This window comes from Mesoplodon densirostris, chromosome 15 (genome assembly GCF_025265405.1).
Source record: "Mesoplodon densirostris isolate mMesDen1 chromosome 15, mMesDen1 primary haplotype, whole genome shotgun sequence".
NCBI classification, from domain to species: Eukaryota; Metazoa; Chordata; class Mammalia; order Artiodactyla; family Ziphiidae; genus Mesoplodon; species Mesoplodon densirostris.
The window spans coordinates 19467643-19488269 of NC_082675.1; the positions used below are offsets into that span (position 1 = coordinate 19467643).

Below are 20627 nucleotides of genomic sequence, written 5' to 3' on the forward strand. Positions count from 1 at the left end.
AACCATCACCACCATCCATCTGCAGAGCTTTTCTCATCATCCCGAACAGAAAGTCTGTCTGCACCGTGAAACACTAACTCCCCCCTCCCCGCCTCCCACAGCCCCCCCGGTAACCTCTACTCTACTTTCTGTCTCTGTGAATTTGCCCTTTCTGGGTAATTCATATAAATGGAATCATACAATGTGTATCCTTTTGTGTTTGGCTTGTTTTATTTATTTATTTGTCCGTGGTGTAGCACGTGTCAGCACTCCACTCCTTTTTATGGCTGAAAAATACTCCCTCTTATGTACAGAACACATTTTGTTTGTCCGTTCTTCTGTGGATGGACACTTGGGTTGTGTCCACCTTTTGACTATTGTGAATAATGCTACTAGTAACGTTGGTATGCAAGTATCTGTCTGAGTCCCTGCTATCCGTTATTTTGAGTCTATACCGGAGAGTGGAACTGCTCAAAAAAATATGGTAATTCTACATTTAACCTGAGCATTCACCACAGTGGCTTCACCAATTTACATTGTCACAAGCAATAATGCACAAGGGTTCTAATTTCTCCACATCTTCACCAACACTTGTTATTTCCTGTGTTTTTTAAAAAAATACTATCTATCCTAATGGGTGTGAAGTGGTATCTCCTTGTGGATTTGATTTGCATTCCCCTAACGACTAATGATATTGAATATCTTTTCTTGTGCTTCTTGGCTTGTTGTGTATCTTTGCCCATTTTTGAATCGGATTGATATGTGTATATATATATACACACACACACACACACACACACACATATGTATATTCTGGATATTCATCTCTTATTAGATACATGATCTGCAAATATTTTCTCCCATTCTGTGGATTCTTTTTTCATTCTCTTAGTAGTGCTCTTTGATGCATGAAGGTTTTCAATTTTGATTACATCTACTTTATCTACTACTTTTTCTTTTGTTGCATAGAAAATAATTTTTAAAATTTGTGTTACAATATGCGTACCAAAAATAATTTTTTAGTTGAAGTGTAATATGTATCTTAAGCCAGAGAGCCTGGGTTTGAATCTTAACTCTGCTACTTCTCAGCCATGTGACCTTGTGTGGGTTAATATCTCTGTGCCTGTTTCCCCATCTGTAAAAGAGGGATAATAATAGACCCAACTTGTTAGAAATGAACTGAGTTTAGATGAATTAATGTCAGAAGGCACTGTGAACAGTGGTTGACACCTAGTAGGTGTTTTTTAAGTGTTTGCTCTTTTTACCATGACTGTATATCATATATTGAGTTTCTACATGGCAGTCCCTGCGCTGAGTGCTGTACAAACGTTATTCCACTATCCCATTGAATCCTCTCAAACCCCAAGAGGTTGTCCCCATGTTGTAGATGAGGAACCTGAGGCCTGGGCCCTCACACTTTTTTGAGTGCCATATCCTGGCATTTTTCCCCTGAGTGACCCCACTGTATCCTGAGGTGCTAGGAAGATGCCCATTTTAGAGATGCTGAACTTGAGGCTCAAAGAGAGGAGGTGACTGGCCTAAGGGCACACAGCAAAGGAATCGCAACACCTGGATTGATTCTTGGCCTGTGGACCCTTGCGGCCGGGGAGGGGTGAGGGTGTTTTGCGGGGACAGGGGAGTCCTGCTGGGCTGAATTCTGTTTCAGTTGTGCCACTGGAACTCCCGGGGTTCTGTGGGTTCCTGGGCACTGAGGCCGTGGAGGACCCCCAGCCAGGTGCCTGCCACCCACAGAGGCCAAAGGCCAATGAATGACCTGAACACCTGCTCCTCTTGCGAAGCCTGCCTACTGGGGCCGGGCGGGCAGCTTGTGGGCGCTGGGAGGATATCCTGGGACCTGTTCACCTTGTCCAGGTGTTAACCCATTCCATACCATGGCATACTGCCGCCATTGCATAGGTGAGGAAGCAGAGGCCCAGAGGTCAGAGGATGATCTCATCCTTTTGTTTCACCTCCTTGAGAAAGTATGTTGACGTGCCCTTGCGTGAAAATGATGCTAATACTAGAATAATCTTGACTCTCATTTCTTTTTTTTTTTTTGTAAGAAAGTAAATCATTAACGAACATACACTTTCAGCTGCTAACAGTCACAATTACTTGCTTCACCTATACAGGCGATTGAGATACAGCACCCTGGTAGGGTTGCTGGGGCCACACCATTTCTGCTTCCAGGGTGCACACAAGTGCTCTTGTGTATATGTACACACACACACACACACACACACACACACACACACACACACACACACACACACACGCCTACGGGAACCCCGAATAAGCCCCACTTGACCCGGATTCTCATCTAACCTTGTTCAGCTGCCACTCTCTGGCTTCGGACACCTCGCTGAGCTTTATTTCCCTCATCTGTGAAATGGGGTGAAGCCCACTCCGTGCCCCTCACAGGCTGTCATGAGTGGATGAGAAAGACACTGGTAAATTGCCGGGCTGGACTTAGTGGTCCAGGGCCCAGGCAGAGTTCGGAGTTCATTCCAGAAACGTTTGCTGAGCACCTACTGCACGCTGGACAGAAGCCAGGTTCACGTCGGTTCCTGGAGGGTAAAATCCCATTGCACTCAGGCTCCAGTTCGTGGGCACAGACGGCCTAAAGGACTGTGTGCGGTTTGGCCCCTGGCCACCCACGTGACCTCTGCTCCCAGCACTCAATCTCCGCTCACCCCACTCAAGCCACACTGGCCTCCAGAATGTCCCCTTCACACACGGGTGTGTTTCCACCCAGGGCCTAAGCACAGGCTGTTTGCTGTCGTCCAGATTCCCTCCTCTCAGGGCATCTCTCAGCTCAGTGTCACCACTCAGCGGGGCCTTCCCTGATGCCACGTCTCCAGAAGGACCCCAGACACCTGTGTCACATGCAGTGTCCCCCCGTCACCCCGTGTCTTCCTCCCCCATCAGAGTGGAGGCTCTGAGAGGCAGGGAACACGCAGCACGGTGCCCGGCACATAGTAGGCATGCAGTGCGAGGGTTTCCTCCACTTCTGGTATACTCACAAACTTGTGCATCCATGAAGCAATCCACTTTAGAAGATTTTCATTACCCCCCAAAGAAACCAAGCACCCCTTAGCAGTCAATCCCTGGGCCCCTCCTTGATACAGTTTATCGACCTCCTAGGATGTGCCAGGCACCGTGTTTGGTTCATTCTCACGGTGACCCTATGAGGTGGGAACTATTCTTGTTCCCATTTTCCAGCTGGCAGAGCTGGGGCCCAGAGAGGTGAGGTCACTTGCCCACATCATGAAGCCAAGAGGTGACAGAGCTGGGATTTGAACCCACACGGAGCTTGTGCTTGGAGGATCTAACACATGAGTTTGATGTTTCCCAAACCCTAGTCATTCTCATGTATCACTCTGAACATTTTTCATTTTCATGAACCACCTGGACTAATACATAGTTAACGTTTTTCTTGAACTTGGCTCACTTTTCAAAATGTAACAGCTTTATCAAGATGTAATTCACATGAGATGCAATTCACTCATTTAAAGGGTAGAATTCAGTGGTTTTTAATATGTGCAGCCATCACCACAGTCACCTCTAGAATGTGTTCCTCACCCAAAAAGAAAGCCGTACCCATTAGCTGCCACCCCCAGTCGGTCCCCAGCCCTAGGCAAACCCTTTCCTGTTTTCTGTCTGTAAGAATTGCCTGTTCTAGGTACCTTGTATAAATGGAATCACACAATATCTGTCCTTTTGGGTCAGTCTTAATTTTACTCAGCATAATGTTTTCTAGGTCCATCCGGGCCATGGATGGATACTCCGTTCCTTTTTACGGCTAGATAGTACTCTGTCATGTCAACATACCACACTTTGATTGGCTGTGTGTCGATTGATGGACATTTGGTGTGTTTCCACTTTTTGCCACTCCCCTCATTTTTACAGTGCCCTTGTACCGGTTTCATTTCTTCACTATTCTAACCTCTGTCCGCACTTACTATTTATTTGGTTTCTGATCTCCTGTCTCCCTACTGCAAACAAGAATTGCAGGATTTCCGGGCTCTTGGCTCCTTTGTTCAGCGCCATGTTGAATGAATGAGTGAGCAAGTGAACCAGAGGGTGAGTCAGTGGCCGAGCAGAGAGGACAGATAGGCACGTGCACAGCTAACCGGCCCGCTGAGAGAAACAATGCTCGGCCACCCTTGACTTGGTTGTGGGGAAGCCAGAAGGGCTCGAAGTACAGTGAAACTGGGTCTCAGTGGTGTGTAGACGTCAGCCAGGTAGAGAGGGACAGGAAGGGCAACCCAGGCAGAGGGCTGAGCCTGAGCAGTGGCCGGGGGGCTTGACCTCTTCTGCCTGTACAACAGAGATTTGTTGTCCTCGCCACACTCCTGGGAGGGCACCCCTGTGCTCGCAGGGTGGCCTTGTCACTGAGCAGAGAGGAGGGCTTGGAGCAACGCAGAGAATTTAGTCGGGGGGGTGGGACAGCGCTCCGAGGACCCCATTCCTTCCACCTCAGAAACCCCCTGACCTGGTGATCCCCAAGTGCCGGCCTCAGATAGATGCATTTGGGGCTTCTGAATCCAGATTTGTGGGCCGTGTCCCTCGAGATCCTGTATCAGGGGCTACCCTCAGAAGCCAGGCCAGGCAGGGATGGGAATTTAATGACAAACATGGTAGAGGGCGGGGGCCCTCCCAGGGTGGTCCTGCCCAGAGTGGCTGGACCACCCGATGTTCCAAGCAAAACTGATGACGGGGATTTGATCTCATTGTGAAATCTCACTGTTTTTATACATTGGAGAAAAAAAAAATGTTTAACCACACCCAGCCACCTTCAGTTAACACGGGCGGTATTGGCAGTCTCGATTCGCATATGATCTCCCTGAATCTTTGCCACAGTTCACGGGGAAACAGAGGCTTGGGAAAGTGGGCAGGTGCCACCGGCAGGCTGGGTCCAGGGATGTCAGACTCTTGGAAGCCTCCACCTTCAAGGGGCATCAGAAATGCCCTGAGTGTCCTCCGTGGGGGTCTGGCTACAGTTTGTGTTCTCTCCCCCACCCATCCTCCTCCCAGATTAAAAGAAAGCACCAGCTTCCTGATGCAGTGTTCACAAGTGACCACCAGAGGGCAGGATGGGGGCGATCTAAATGCTTTCAACATTTTGCTTTATTAGTTTTTAACCCCTTTTGCACTAGGGCCTTCATTCTAAACCCGACAAAGCCAAGTCTTCCACGGCCATTTAGATTTTTATTTTAACGCTTGTCACTGATTTTGGAGCATGTGTCACTCAGCTTGGGTCCCCATCAGGTCTCTTGTCAGTTTCGATTTTGCAAGCCAGTCAGGGCTGCTGGGCTGAAGTTGGGACATTCATCTGCCCTCACAGCCCTGGCCACCCCAGTTTGTTTTCACTGCTATTGTTTCTCTTTTGAATAAATTATTTTTTGGGGAAAAAAAGTTTCCCCAAAGTTTTATTTCTAAAAGAGGTGTGTGTGTGGGGGGGGTGTATGTGTCCAGGGGGTCGGTAGCCCATAATGAGAGCCCCATGAATATAGAAATGGCACTTCTGACCTAAGAAGATGTATTTCCAGAGATGCTAAATCTTCTACTTGAAGACAGGGTCTCCTGAGAAGAGGAACGTTCGGTTGTATCTCAAGCCTCAGCTCCGTGCCACTTCCTCTAAGAAGCCCTCCTGGGTTGCACCCTTTCCTGTGCACTCCAGGCCCTTCAGCCTCCAGTGCCATAATTTATTTCCAAGTGCTTCCCTTCTGTAGACCCTGAGCTCCCAGAGGGCAAGAACCTGGCCTCCGTCATTCTCACTCGATGTCCCCACCGCCTCACGCTTCATCCCCAAGGCTTTCAGTGAGCGAGCACTTGAAATCTGCTAGGCACTCTTCTGACCCCACCTCACCCCATCCCCCAGCTGCCCTGCGAGGGAAGGAATTATTATTGTCGCCCTTGTGGTCGTTGTTATCTTCTCACCGACTTCGTTTGACATCAGAAGGAACCGAGGCCCAGAAAGGAGAAGCAGGTTGTCCAGGACGACACCATTTGGCAGCATCAGAGCTAGGATTTGAACCCAGGCCCGTGTGAGTGCAAATCCCTGCTCCCGGCGGCTTCGTGCCCCAGCATAGTAGCATTATTGTAGGGACTCAAGCAGGGCTCACTGAGTTCGCAGGGAGAGCTCTCGGCTGGGGTCTAGGTGCACGCGGCCCGCGCACGCCCGCCTGGGGCTCTTCCTGCCGCCGCCGCCCACCTCCCTCGGTCCTTCGCGAGCTGCCTCCTTTCTTCTCTCTTCTCCTCCTTCTCCAAAAGCCTGTTGAGGTAGAATCTACATCCTATAAAATTCACTCGTTTTTTAACCGTACAATGTAATCATTCTCAGTAAATTTACAAAGTCGCACAACCATCACCACTGCCTAACTCCAGAACCTTCTCGTCACCCCATTAAGAAACCCCGTACCCGTTAGGCCCTGGCAGCCACCGACCTACTTCTGTGTCCACCATTTCGCCTTCTCTGGACATTTCCCACCATGAGGTCTTCCCCCCCGGTTTCTCTCCCCGCGCACGGTGGTTTTGGTGCAGCCAGAGCGCCTCCGCCCTTTGTGTTGGCCTGGCTCCCTCTCAGTGCCGCTGTCTTCCCTGTCCCTCCCTTCCCTGTCTGCCCCTCCTCACGGTGGAGAGAACCCAGGGGTCAGGCTGGGCGAAAGCGGATGAAAAATGTTCTGCTTTGGTTTTTTTTTCAGGGGTGTGTCTTAAGTGATTTCCAACGTCCTGCAGTTGATAACGCCCTGTGGGTTGGCCGTGCCCTGGTGGGATGGGCTCAGAGTGCCTTGTTTGGGGTAGATAACCCCCCATCCTGCAGGGCTGACCCCAGCTTGGACCCCTCCTTGTTGCCCTGCCATCCAGGGCGGCTGAACTTGATACACCACTAGTCGGTCATGGCCAAGGTGATTTGAGCCCTGACTGAGAGCTCCATGCTCTGAGCAGTTTATTACACATATTTCTTCATTTCCTCCTCCCAGCGACCCGGTGGGACAGGCACTGTCGTCATCCCTATTTTACATAGAGCTGGGGCACAGAGAGGTTAAACAACCAGTCCGATATCACAAAGCTGTCTAGTGCTGGGACGAGGATTCGAACCCAGGCAGTCTGCCTCCAGCATCCACACCCTTTCCCTGCACCCCGGCTGCCTCTGTGAGACTAGCCATCCCCTCCCTGGGTCTCAGTTTCCCCTCTGGACAGTCTTCTGCTCTGTCTGTGCCCTGACCCTTTAGGGGATTGTCAACTCCTGGAAGATGGGGGCATGTGTATGGCTTCTGTGGGTCCCTTTTGGTGGCTGAGGAGCCGCCATGCACACAGTAGGTCTGCCTTCTGTGTGTCATGGATTCCCAGGTCTAGCAGTGAACTCCTTGTCAGCAGGAGAATTGGGAACCCTCTGCCTTTCAGGAAGCGCTTACAGAGCATCTGAGTGCCGGGCTGCGTGCCAGTCCCTGGGACCTCCTTGCCTGTGGGGAGCTCACAGCCCTGCGGGGAGGACAGGCTCTCATCACGAGAAGCACCTTCACATACTCGAAGAGGAGGCCCCGTGACTCGGGCTTGCTCGCTCAGAGGGCTTCCTGCGGACGTGCTGCTTGCACTGGCCCTCAGCGATGGTTGCATTTCCACAAATAGAAGGGGCATTCCCGGCGGAGGGCCCTGCCTGAGCAGAGGCCGGGAGGCTGAGGAATGGGTGTCACTGTGATGGTACGTGGAGGCTGTACGGCTAAGGTCACTGAAAGCCCAGCCAAGGCTGTGGGGTGCAGGGAATGTGGCAGGGCCAGTGGCCCATGTCCTCATGCAGGAATGCAGACCCTTGGGGCTGGCCAGCCTTCTTTTCTAGGGACTGTGGAAATCTGCATTGCTACCCACCGTTCTTCTGATGCTTAAGTGTTAGCAACTCATTCAAATAAAACAAAATAGTGTGCCTACTTCCCCCTGCCCCCCGCCCCCCAAAAAACCTGACACAAACAGAGTCACTCCTGGGGGCTACCAGTTTTCATCCCTGTTTTCCTTCGTGAACGCAGATGTTGATTTTTAACAGCCTCCCATCATTTTTATAGGCGAGAGATTTCTGCTCAAGGCTGAGCCCTCTCAGTAGGTCGGCATGGTTGCTTGTACATTCAGTCTTTTCTGGAATGAATGAAGGACATTAATAAGGATCGCCCGAGGACCTACTGTGGCCGGGTGTCGTCCTGGGACGTGGGGAGCCAGGCTGACCAGGGTGGGCGCCCCTGGGGAACTGACCTTCGAGGAGGGACGGAAGGAGGAATCACCGGGATGCAGAATGTTCCTCCAGAAGAGGCGTCGTGGGGCCCTGTGTCTGGGGGCCACCCTGAGCCTGGGCTGGAGGCTGCTGGAGGCTGCTGGATGGTTAGCTCTTAATCCAGAGACCCCGGCATGAATAGGAGCGAACTAGGTGGAGAGGAAGGGGAGTGTGTTTGTTTTCCGGGGCTGCCGTAATGAACCACCACGTGCTTTGTGGCTCAGAAACAGTAGATACTTATTCTCTCTCCGTTCTGGAGGCCAGAGCCTGAAGCTAAGGAGTCGGCAGGGCCACGATCCCTCCAGGGATTCTAGGGGAGGATCCTTCCTTGCCTCTTCCCGCTTTGGGGGCCCGAGGCGTTCTTTAGCCTGTGGCCACACCCCTCCAGTCTCTGCCTCCGTCCTCATGTGGCATCCTCCCCGGAGGCTGCGTCTTCTCTTCTGGACACTTGCTGGATTTAGGGCCATCCAGGGTAATCCAGAATAATCTCATCTCAAGATCCTTAATTTATTAATAATTACATCTGCAAAGACCTTTTTCCAGATAAAGTCACATTTACAGGTTCTGGGCAGACGTACCTTTTGGGGGGGCCACCATCCCATCCGCTACAGGGAGGAAGACTTTTTCCGACGGAGGAATAGCATGAGCAAAGGCCCTGTGGTCGCCTGGCGCAGCCGATTGGGGTGGGACAGGTGTGGGGTCAAATGGTAAAAGGTGAACAGGCGTCTGGGGTGGGAGGGATGGGGAGCCAGGGGAGGCATCCAGGGTGTGTGTGGGGGGGCCTTGGTCACCATTGTGCATGCAGGTGGTTCCCCTGGCCAGGTGAGAAGGGTCCTACAGGGCAGGGTGGGACCAGCCCAGCTGACCAGAAGGCGATAGCCCTGACTAGGTAGGGGTCGCTTTGGGCCTGGAGTGGAGGTGCGGCAGGGGGCCCCCTACTCCTGGGAGTGTGACCTGGTGACTGTGGCCACCTCCAGGCCGAGAAAGCGGGACTCTGAGCCGGCGGGGTGGGGGGGGTCCTCCATCACTGGTGCCTGCCCACCCCCACCCGCCTCGTCGGGGCTCAGCTCTGTCTCCACCTGGGACTTGCCAGGTCTGACTTGTTCACTTTTCTTTTTATCCTTCGCACCCCTGCCCTGTCTCCTGTCTTTCTGCCTCCACCCCACCCCCTTCCCTGCTCGCACCCCACTGCCCTGCTCTCTTTGTCTCCTCGCGGTCTCTGACTTTCTTCGGGTTCATCTCTTTTCCCGCCTGTGTGTGTGTCTCCATCCCCCCCAGTGACCAAGCCCCTTCCCCCGATCTCTGTCATCCTGTCTGCCCCTTCTAGCCCATTTCTCTCTTGGTCCATCCCCGTCAGGCCTATGGGAGGCTGAGCAGCTGGCCGTCAGCAGCCTCCGCGTTCCTGGGGGTGGACGGTTGTTCCCTAGGACAGGCAGACTCAGCTAGGGCCACCTCCCGCTGTTCTGTTAGCCCCTCAGCGAGCAGGACCCCACTTTCCAACTGGACCATCAGCCAGGCAGTCAGAGGGCAGGGGCCAGGCTGTACCTCCACCTACACCATCAGCTGGGGCCAGCCCCCAACTGGCTGTCCGTTGGGCAGTGAGCGGCGGGGACCCCTCGCCTGCCAGATGCAGGGCGCCGAGTCGGAGGGGCCATGGGCCTGCTTCTGAAGAGCTCTGAAGTTCACGCTGTGGTTTCCTCCGCTGCTGAGCTCAGCTCCCCGCTGGTGCCCTCGGGGGCTTCCTGTCAGCCGCTCTGCCCTGGGTCGGGTTGTGGGCCTGATGTGTACAGTGCACGTGGTCCCTGGGGCCGGGGGTACCTCTGTGCCAGCCCCCCCTGGGCTCTCGTGCGGGGCGCTCGCCGTGCGCCAGTCTGGTTCTGGTTCAGGCGTGGGCTGACCTGACGGAGGTGGTGTGGAGCTGGGGCTCTGCGGCTGCCCCGCCGCTCACCTCGGCAGCTGCCTTTGCTCTCGAGCTCCAGCTTCCTCGTGTGGCCCGTGGAGATGAAAATGTGTCCCCCAGGGAAGCACCGTGAGGACTAAACGAGATGCTCTGGTATTATTCTGCCTCATCCGATGCAGAAAACCCTGAAACGCAGGGATACTCCATCCCATTTTACAGAAGAGGTAACTGAGGCTCAGGAAGGTGGGGTGACTTGCCAAGATCACACTCTTTTGAAGGAAGTTCCCAAGAAAGGTCACCTTGGGTCGGCCTTAGGTGTGCTATAATTAGCATTTTTAATTTCTGAAAAGGATGCTCCCCCCGTTCCCACCACCCTCCCCCCACCCCCAGCTGGCAGATGGTGACTCTGGGAGCCGGTCTCTCCCTTCCTCAGCATCTCCCGCTCGCACCCTGGGCCTCCCGCCCTCAGGAGTGGACAGAACCCAGGACTGGTTGGGAGGCCTGGGTTCCAGCCTTGGCTCAGTTTCCACCTCTCTGTGTGACCTCGACCAAGTCCCTATCCCTCTCTGAGCCTCCCTTTTCCCCCTCTGTAAAATGGGGACAACCAGGGCCTCCTTCCAGGGCTGCTCAGAAGCTTAACTGAGTCAGAAGGAACTTGACTGAGCTGGGAGGGGCTGTGTGAGCCGATGGGAATCCTGAGTTGATTTATTTCCTTTATATGGAAGGATTTGGGGTGGGGAGGGCTCCCCCTCAGTGTGTGGTTTTGGGGAGGAACTTGTACTCACATGACACACTCACACACACGCACACACCCAGTTCTGGGGCTTCATCTTTGCTCTTCCCACCACTCAGCGGAAAACCCCCAGGCTCAGAGCACCCCCAGGAGGGTGCAGGGTCCAGACCACTCAGCTAGATTAGGGAGGGGCCACCCCTGGGCCCGCCCCCCTGGAAGAGCCACTGGAGATGCTCCAGGCGGGGCCCCAGGACCTGAGCGGCATCTTCCCCGCACCCTTGGCAGGGCCATCCTGCCAGTCCCCTGGCCACCAGCCGGCCCCTGAATGATTCATGCCACCTTGAACTTGACTCCTGGCGTGACAAGCCGAGCGGGAAGAGCCGCCCCCTCCAGAGGGAGACTGGACGCGTGCACAATGCAGGCGGCATAAGCCCCAGGCACCAGAAATGGAGTATTATTACTGCCCCAGCTTGCTGAAGCTCTTGCGGTACCTGTGGGTGAGTGCGGCCGTCCGGACCTGTATCTCCTTTTTCTTCTCCTCCCAACTCCTGCCAGCTTTGCTTCCTGGCTCTGTCTGGTCAGCAGTGTCTCTGTTTTCTTTAAGAAATGGTGGTGGTGGTGGTTTCGAGGAGGAGGAGGTGTTGGGAAAGGAATGGGGTTTGATTTGGGAGGCAGAGGGGAATCATAGAAGAGGACGGGGTCCTGCCCAGGGTGGATCAGTGGGCACGGCGGCCACCCATCCCGTCCTCGGAAAAACAGGAAAAACAAGGGGAGCGTTAGTGATCTTTCCAGAAATGGACATTTCTCTGATTTGCAGCCCTGTTCTTTATTCTGAAATTACATCCCACTTGCTTTTGTGTGCATGTAAAAATGTCTCATCTTTTATGAGTTGGAAAGAGTAGATTTTGTTTTTCTTTCCGTGAACTTACTAAGCAAAAGTAGAAAGTTGGAGCCCTCCCTTTGCAGCCTCTCATCTATATAACAGAGGGAAAAAAAAAAAAAAAAAAAACTCCAAACTTTTTTTTGGCAAAATGCCAAAAACAGGGAACCCACGTGGAAGTGCTTTGTGGGGTATAAAGTGCTTTTCAAATCTTGTTTTGACTCTGAGATTGATCTGCTGTGTGTCCGCAGACAAGTTGCTTCCCCTCTCTGGGCCTCTGTTTCCTCATCTGTGAAACTAAGGGGTGGGCAGTAGATGATGGTGGGTTATGTGACATTCATCAGGGCTCCGTGAACAGAGGGGCTTAGCGGGGAATCGTCACAGGTGGGTCTCAGAGTTTTCCAGAACATTTGCCACCCAGCTGAGAATGCCCAAGAAAGTAAGACTTGGGAAATATTATTTTTCCCCCTGCTGAATGTTTGCAAATACTTCAAATGCCGAGTCACCCGGGGAATTTTCCGGAGCTCCTAAAAATACAACTTTAGGAAACATTGTCCTTCAGCCTCTCTCCACCCCAGCCCAAGTCCCCTGCAGCAGTTGAAAAACAGGAGACACCCCCGACCCCCGCCGAGTCCTTCTCCTTTGATCACTGACTTTTGATTATTGTCGTACTGTAAATGTAAGGGAAATTAACTGATTTATTTTTTTTTAATTACAAAAATAATTTATGGGCATGGTAGAAAACTTGGAAGATATTGAAGAGCATGAGAAAGAAAATAAGCAGCCCATAATCATTTGTATTTGGGGATTCTGCTGCCCACTGGGGCCTCATGACCTTGATGTGCTGGACACACAGGCGCTGGGCTTCAGTGTTAGGGAGGCTGTGATATTGTGATTTATAGTAAGAAATACATATTTGGTCTTTGTTCCTGTCTCTGGCACAGGGCTCCTAAAACCCTTGGTGTTTCTAAAGCGATAAAAGTGGTAAAGGTGTCTAGATATTCACACATGAGTTTATGTTAATGAGATGACTTTTGGCGTGCACCTAAGTAAGGGTGGGGGCTGGTTGCCAGGGAAACCAACCATGTGAGCTCTTCCTCTTTCCCAGGAAGCCACGTCAGATGGAGAGTGATCAGCTAAGCATCAGTTATTGTAAGGGTCCTGATGGGCGGGGGGTAGCCCTCCCCATCCCTGCTGTAGACTCACGTAGCACAGAATATACATTCACCCATCACTCCATCCTCCTGGGCCACTAACTACTCTCAGTTTTCTGCTCCATGTCACCTCTTCACAATGTTTCAAAATTTTGGAATACTTTTAGATTTACAGAAAAGTGGCAGAGATGGTTGGGGGAGTCCCTGTATACCCTTCACCTAGCATCTTACTGTAACAACCATAGTGTATTGTCCAACATAAGAAATTACCATTGGTGCAGTACTATTAACTAAATAGGCTTTATTCCAGTGGTTCTCATCCAGGGACGACCTTCAGGGGACACTTGGCAATGTCTGGTGACATTGTTTGTCGCAGCTGGGGCGAAGGGGTGCTGGTGGCATCTTGCGGGTGGAGGTCAGGGATGCTACTAAAGATGGTACAATGCACAGGGCAGTCTCCCACCCCCCCAAACAACCACCACCAACAGTGACCCGTTCCCAACAGCAGTCGCACCAAGGCTGAGAAAGCCTGCTTGATTCGGATTTCACCAGATTATCCACCCATGTCCTTTCTCGGTTCCAGGATCCAACACGGGGCCCACGTCGTATTTTGCCTCTAAATTTCACCCATCGCAGCGAACGAACAAGTGTAGAATATGCACGTCTCACTTTATGTGCCCACTGATAAGGGGAACATCTGTCCACATCTGGAAGCCCTCTGTAAACGTGTTGCTTAGTGACCGCTAACTACCTGCACTTGTCGTCAGCCTTGATTTATCAGCCGTTCTCCCACGGTTGGACACCCGGGTTACTCCCAGGCACTCACTGCACGCACAACTTAGGGATCGTCATTCTCAGCCCTAAATCTCTATTCACTTTTCAGGTTCTTTCCTAAGTCAGCTTAGAATTGGGGCCAAGTGTGGGCTGCAGCAGGTTTCTGCAGAGTTGGTCTTTTGTCGGTGGGGTGTCGGTGGTCTCCTGTTGGTGGCCCGCGTCCCCCACATAGCTGCGGTTCTGTTCGGGGCGGGAGGGGCGCTGCCCCCACCATCAAGCCCAGTCACTGCCCAGCATCAGCTGGGAAGTGGGGGAGGGAGATTAAGTTTCTGCTTTAAATCATTAGTAACTGTAGCTGGTGGCTACCCCTGCCATGGCTGTTTTGAGTTACTTAATCTCCTTTGTTGCCGAGATAACCCAGCTGGCCGGTCCCAAGGCTGGTGGCCTTGCTGGGGCACTAGCAGCAAGTTGGTTGCTTGTGGTTGTGTCAGTTGCAACAATAATAACAACAATGGCCACCGTCACCACCACCATTCCAACTGAGCGCGCCCAGCGTCCAGGGCCCGTGTCTCTCATCCTCACGAGAAAACAGAACCGTATGTGTGGGTCTCATTATTATCCCCATTTTGCAGTTAGGGAACCTGAGGCTCAGAGAGGTTAAGCTGCTCACTGAAGGCCTCCCCAGCTAGGAGGTGTCAGAGCCTGTATCTGAGTGCGGGTCTCCCTTTATGACATTTTAGCTACTTCATTGAGTCTGATCTTCGGTTTCTCAGATGGGGAAACTGAGGCCCATGGGTTGAGGTGACTTGCCAGCCTACAGGAAATCCTTCGACCTGTATCAACTTTTGAAAAGTGGAGGATTATAGAAAGATGTTGCACTGGGCCAAGCTGGGCTCTGGAGGGGAGAGCCCTGGCTTAGAATCCCAGCTCCACCAACAGCAAGTCACATTGCCTCGCTGAGCCTCAGTTTCCCCATCTGTACATGGATTGTGCTGAGGATTAGCTAAGACAAGGGGCATTAGTATCCCTGGCACAGGGCTGGACTCAGAGGAGGCACTCACCATCTAGATGTTCTTGTTTGGGGGTGGCGGGAGGGTTCTGATAGAATGGGAGACACCCCCCCAGATTTTCCCTGGCTCCCCAGAGGCTGCCTGTCCAGCCAGCCCAGAGAGCCTGAGCGCTGACTCCTGGCTGGCCACCTTCCTTGACTCCATGTCACCCACAGCCAAGAGCGTTGCCAGAGTGTCACTTCTGACAGCTTCTTCAGGAAGAGGCTATGTGACGCGGAGACCAAGCCCAAGGGCGGACCCCTGTGCTGTTGTTGGCGGGTCCCTTTCCTGCCCCTTTCAGACGCCTCCTTCCCAGGGTCTGTGGTCCGATGGCTCCGTCTCCGTGCAGTTAGAGGGAAACCACTTTGTTTTCCATGGTGGTTGCTGAGCTTCATCTCCCTGCCTTCGACTCCATGGCCAGATTTTTTTTTTTTTTTTTTTGGTGGAAAAATGTCCAAATGTCTAAATGTGGTTAGACTGGCCGTTCTCTCCCCAGGGCCTCCTTGTTGCCTGGTTACTCAGCTTTGTCCCTCACTCAGCCTGTCATCACCTCCAGGAATAATAATACCAGTCATGAGACAGTGACGTGCATTCCTCTCTCACCCTCCAAACACTTGCACGTGTGGCATCGCAGTTAATCCTCCCAACAGCCCCGAGAGCCGGGTATTATTATTTTACAGATGGGAATCCTGGAGCTCCAGGGGGTTGAGTGCCCACCTGATATGGACCAGCTGGCAAGGGGCAGAGCTGGGGTTTGAACTCGGGAAGTCTGGCACCAAAGCTAATGTGCTTGGTTATGGCATGCGGCTTCCCTCAGGCAGGAAGGATGCTCATCTTCACCCAGCCCTGGGCACGGTGCCCAGCACATAGTAGGTGCTCAGTAGACACAGCGTGTGGAAGGCGTGGTGAGGACTGGATGGCTGTGGGCTTTATCGGGGCGCCTGGCACTCCACACACACCTGTCCACTATTACCATAGCTGCTGCTGTTATTTTTACTACCAGCTTCTGAGTCTCAGGTCTTGGCGGTCTCACTCTGTGCTAAGGGTCTGGTTGGCTTTGCAATGTCTGTGGCTGAAATAGGAGAACTGGCTATTTTTGTGCTGTTGGAGCCAAGGCTGAGGCTTGGGCCACAGGCAGCTTGTGTCATGAGACTCGAGGCCCGGGTGCCTTGTAAACCCGGTTGCAGGGCAGAGAACTGGGGTCTTGATGTCACAGCCTCCTGGCTTCCAGTCCCCACCGAGCAGCTTGCTAATGGAGTGGAGAGCTTCAGGCAAATCTGACCTCTCAGAAAGTCAGTTTTGTTGTCTGTAGAGTGGGAATGATAATAACATCTCCCTCGTGGGAGGTCTTGAGGACTCAGTGAGGCAATGCCAACAAGCCCAGGGCACAGTCGGTCCTGGATAAGTGTTAGCAGCCGATGCCAGTGTAGACAGCTAATGGGTCCTCAATTCAATTCAATTAAACGCCTGTGGCAGGGCCCGCTCTCAGTGTCTGAGATAATCCGTGAGCCAGAAGGTCAAAGATCCCTGCCTCGGGGACTAACGTTCCAGTGGGGGGCTCAGGCAGTAAACAATGAGCGTGTTACACAGGAACACTGTATAGTATGTCAGGCGTCCGGGCGGCCGGAAAAAGAAGGAAGTAAGCGGGTGAGAAGCTCAGGAGGGCTTGGGTGGGTGGGCATGCCCCGAGAAGGTGACACTGGAACCGAGACTTTGGAAGAGGGGAGGGAGTAGGCCCAGGGAGGTTGCGGGAAGAGGCAGCAGCCAGTGCAAAGGCCCTGAGGTCCATGTGTGCACAGGCGGTTCTGTGGAACCAGGAGGAGGCCAGTGTGGCTGCAGCAGAGAGTGAGCGAGGGGATGGGAGTTGTCAAGGTCATGCAGGGCCCGGTAGCCACTCGGAAAACTTTGCCTTGTGCTCTGAAGGGGACGGAGCAGTGAAGGGTGTTCGCTTGGAGTGGGAGGGACACAGTCTGACTTGGGTTTTGAACAGACAAAGGCAGAATCAGGGAGACCAGCGAGGAGTCTCTGCAGTCGTCCAGGTGGGAGATGACGGTGCCTCAGACCAGGGAGGTGATGAGAAGTGGACAGATTCTGGATCTGCTCTGAAGGCCAAGCCACGGGATTCGCTGATGGATTGGGTGTGGGTGAGAGAGTCACACAGACACTGAGGATTTGGGGGCTGGCGAAGGGAAGGATGGAGCTGCCGCTGGCATCCGTTAGGAAAACTGCAGAGGGAGAGGGTCCTGGGGGCAGATCAGGATTTGGCTTTGACTTGTAGAGTTTGAAATGTCTGTTAGACATTCCCCATCCTTTCCCCAGCCTCTCTCTCCCTGTCTGTATAACGGAAGGTAATTCCTGACCTGCCCGTGTCTGAAGGATGTTGAGATGCTTTGGTGGAAATTTGAAAGGACCTCCAAGGAGAATGAAAATGCCAAGCCCATGCCGGGAGATTCTTAGCCCCTGAGATGTTTCACGCTGATGGGCTGAAGTGAACAGCGTTCCCTACTCTCAGACGGAGGTCTCTCAGGCTGGCAGCCCTTGCTGTCCCAAAGGAGCCGTTGCTGGGTTTCAGACATTCCAGGGATTAGAGCCATTAGAAGGGACATGCCAGTCCTATGACTGCAAAAGGAATGATAAATGCAAGGTAGAAGCTCTGGAGGGGTGGGAATGTGGGCAAAACACTTCCGGGAGCCAGGAGTCTGGGGTGTAATTGTTGTGTGACCCTGAGGCAATTGCCTGCCCTCTCCGGACCCCAGTTTCTCTGTTGGTATAATGAAGTATTGGGCCGGATTCTCCTTAAGGTTTTTGACTGTGCACGGTCTCCCAATTCTAGGGATCCAGTAAAGAATAGAGCCTTGGGGTCAGACAGACCTGGGTTCGAATCCAGGCTTCCTTGCAGTGTGACCTTGAGCAGGTGGCTTCCTGTCTCTGAGCCTCAGTTTTCTCACCTGGGGATGAGTAATCCCCCTTTCTCAAATGGGGATTATGTCAGCATCTCATTGTGGAGACCAGTGAGGGGAGCACCTGGCACATAATAGGTACTAAATAAATGAGGGCCGTTATCTTTTTACATTCCTTCCCAAGGGAGTTATCCAAACTGACTTGATACAAGAAGTGGGCTGGGGGGCTCACTGGAAGAATGATTTCCAGATGGAGACACTAGAGGGCACTCCTGTCCTAACAAATCACTTGAGCAGCTGCCTTTTTAAAGCAAGTGCAGGGCTACCCCATTTCCACACCTGAGCGTGTGTAACCCTCTCCAGAGAAGCAGGCGCTCTGATTATCTCCATTTTACAGATGGGGACACCAAGGAAACCTAACTTGTCCAAAGTCGCACAGAGGGGAGGCCTCAGAACTGGGTTTCTAGGGCAGGGTTTTTCCCCGCTGGAGCCCATGGCCTCTCTCTGCCCCTCAGGTCTCCTGCCGCCTGAGTCCTAAGGCCAGTGAAGGCTAGGGAGTCACAGAAACGGCGTTGCCACCAAGATCAGTCTCGGTGGGATAAGCCAGGCCAAGGCCAGCCCCTGACCTCCAGTTATTTCAGCTGGAAAATCCAATATGAAGAGGGTGGGGTATAGTATGGAGTGTAAACGATGGAGCAGATTTTGCCAAGTTTTGCTAAATCCCAGGATGTTGGTCCTTGCAGAGAATCTGCGTCTATTTTTTTGGCATCAAATCTGGCCTCAGTCCCTCAGCAACGGAGGGATGAAAAGCTTGATGCCGGCCGGTGCCCGCTCTGCCACCCACTCTTGTCCCTGGTGGGCAAACGGAGTTTCCAGAGCAGAAAGGGCACGTGGATTTGGGAGTTTCAAACTGAATGAACATGGTTTCCATCCTCAAGGCAGAACGGGTGAGGGGGGAGGCAGCCTGGGCTAGCGGGACAGCGTCACTGAATGGGGAGCCAGGACGCTGGGCTGCTGGGCTGTGGTCCTGGCCGTGAGACCATGCTTGTGCTGGTCACTGCCCCTTTCCCGGCCCAGCGTCTTCACCTGTGGCATGCAGTCATCGGCTCGTCTCAAAGTTGGCTTGCTGTGCTGTGCGCGTGTATTGAGTGCCTTTTCTGGGCTGGGCCCCGAGCTGGCTCTTAGTAGGATGGGGTGGGGGGGCATGGGGGGGCGGGGACAGGACATTTAGGTGGCGGGACCAGCATGTGTGGAGGCCTGGAAGTTCTGGAAGCTGTGGGAGGTTTGAGGTGTCTTTGTTTGGAGCCAGAAGAACACGACGTAAGTATTTCCTCAAGGGTGGAGTAGTGCATGGATGAGAAGGCTGTCAAGGAATTTGGTCCAAATTAAGAAAACTCTGTGCTTTCTTTTTTCTTTTTTTTTTTTGGCGGTACGCGGGCCTCTCACTGTTGTGGCCTCTCCCGTTGCGGAGCACAGGCTCCGGACACGCAGGCTCAGCGGCCATGGCTCACGGGCCCAGCCGCTCTGCGGCATGTGGGATCCTCCCGGACCGGGGCACAAACCCGTGTCCCCTGCATTGGCAGGCGGACTGTCAACCACAGCGCCACCAGGGAAGCCCTGTGCTTTCTTTTTAAGAAAACCTGGTGAGGTGTTTTTTTGGTTTGTTTTTTTAAATTAATTTTTACTGGAGTATAGTTGCTTTACAACGTTGTGTTAGTTTCTGCTGTACAGCAAAATGAATCATCTGTATATGTATGTATATTTCCTCGTTTTTGGATTTCCTTCCCATTTAGGTCACCACAGAGCACTGAGTAGAGTTCCCTGTGCTATACAGTAGGTTCTCATCAAGGAAAACACAGTGCTTTATGTAGAAATTCTGAGGTAGGGAGGGACAGCTGTTTGCAGATGTATTCTGTTTAATGTCATATTAATATTTTGCATTAAGCCTACTTGTATTAATAAAATATAAGCACATTCATGTTAACATCATATTATCTCACAGTTACAATATAAATACGATAATATAGTAATAGGAGATCTTCATGTACCTCTTCCTTTGTGTCAGTGTATGTATTTGCTAGGGCTACCCTATCAAAATACCACAGTCTGGGTGGCTTAAACAACAGAAATTTATTTTCCCACAGTTCTGGAGGCTAGCTGCCCAAGATCAAGGTGTCAGCAGGTTTGATTTCTCCTGAGGCCTCTCTTCTTGGCTGCAGAGGGCTGCCTCCTGGTTTGTCCTCACATGACCTTGCCTCTGTGCACCCCAGGTGTCTAAGTGTCCAAATTTCCTCCCTATAAGGACACCAGTCTCATTTTTACTTAATTATCTCTTTAAAGGCCTCATTTCCAAGCCCAGTCTCATTCTGAGGTACTGGGATTAGGGCTTCAATATATACATTTTGGGGAAACACAATTCAGCCTATAGCGGCCAGGCACTAGGCAAGGCACTTCATATTACTTCGTTTTATCCCTTACAACAGTCCTGGGAGAGAAACGCTAATATCATCCCCATTTTACAGATGATGAAAACGAGGCTCAGAGAGGTTATGTCACTTGCAGAAGATCACACAGCTGGTTGGCAGAGGAGCTGGGATTTGATCCCATGCTGTCTTGCCTTGGAGCCTGCACTATGCTAGTATGTTTATAATTTGACTTGAATCCTAGGGAGGCCTTTTTTTTTCTAACCTCTCACATTCTATTGAATGTACCCAATATTTCCTCACTGCCTCTCTGTACTCTGCCCTGTCCTTGTTTTAGGTGTAATTGGAAAAGACTCAGAGGGGGAGCGAAGGCCCCTGCCAGACCCCAGTGCTGCTGCCTGGGCCCTCGCTGGCCGGTTGGCCACCTTCCCAGGAGGGGCGTGCCAGGGGCTGCCTGCTCCCCGCTCTGCCCCCAGCCACCCGTGTTTGCTGAGAGAAGCCTGGGGCCCAGTGAAAGCAGCCTTTGTCCTCCAGCCATTCCTCCCAGAGGGATGACCCTAAGTCTCAGC

At 52.5% G+C, this 20627-nt stretch overlaps 1 protein-coding gene across 3 annotated transcripts in view; it reads left to right on the forward strand.

Annotated features, from left to right (window-relative positions):
• KIAA1671 (KIAA1671 ortholog) overlaps positions 1-20627 on the forward strand; it is a 187831-nt gene that overhangs the window by 82430 nt on the left and 84774 nt on the right. The window contains exon 1 of one of the 3 annotated variants that reach the window (XM_060118095.1): positions 10972-11375. The exons of the other annotated variants lie outside the window; for them this stretch is intronic. Within the exon in view, the coding sequence (XP_059974078.1) occupies positions 11325-11375 (51 nt within the window). The 5' untranslated portion in view covers positions 10972-11324. Of the gene's footprint in view, positions 1-10971; positions 11376-20627 lie in introns of those variants that run through there. 3 annotated transcript variants of the gene reach the window in all.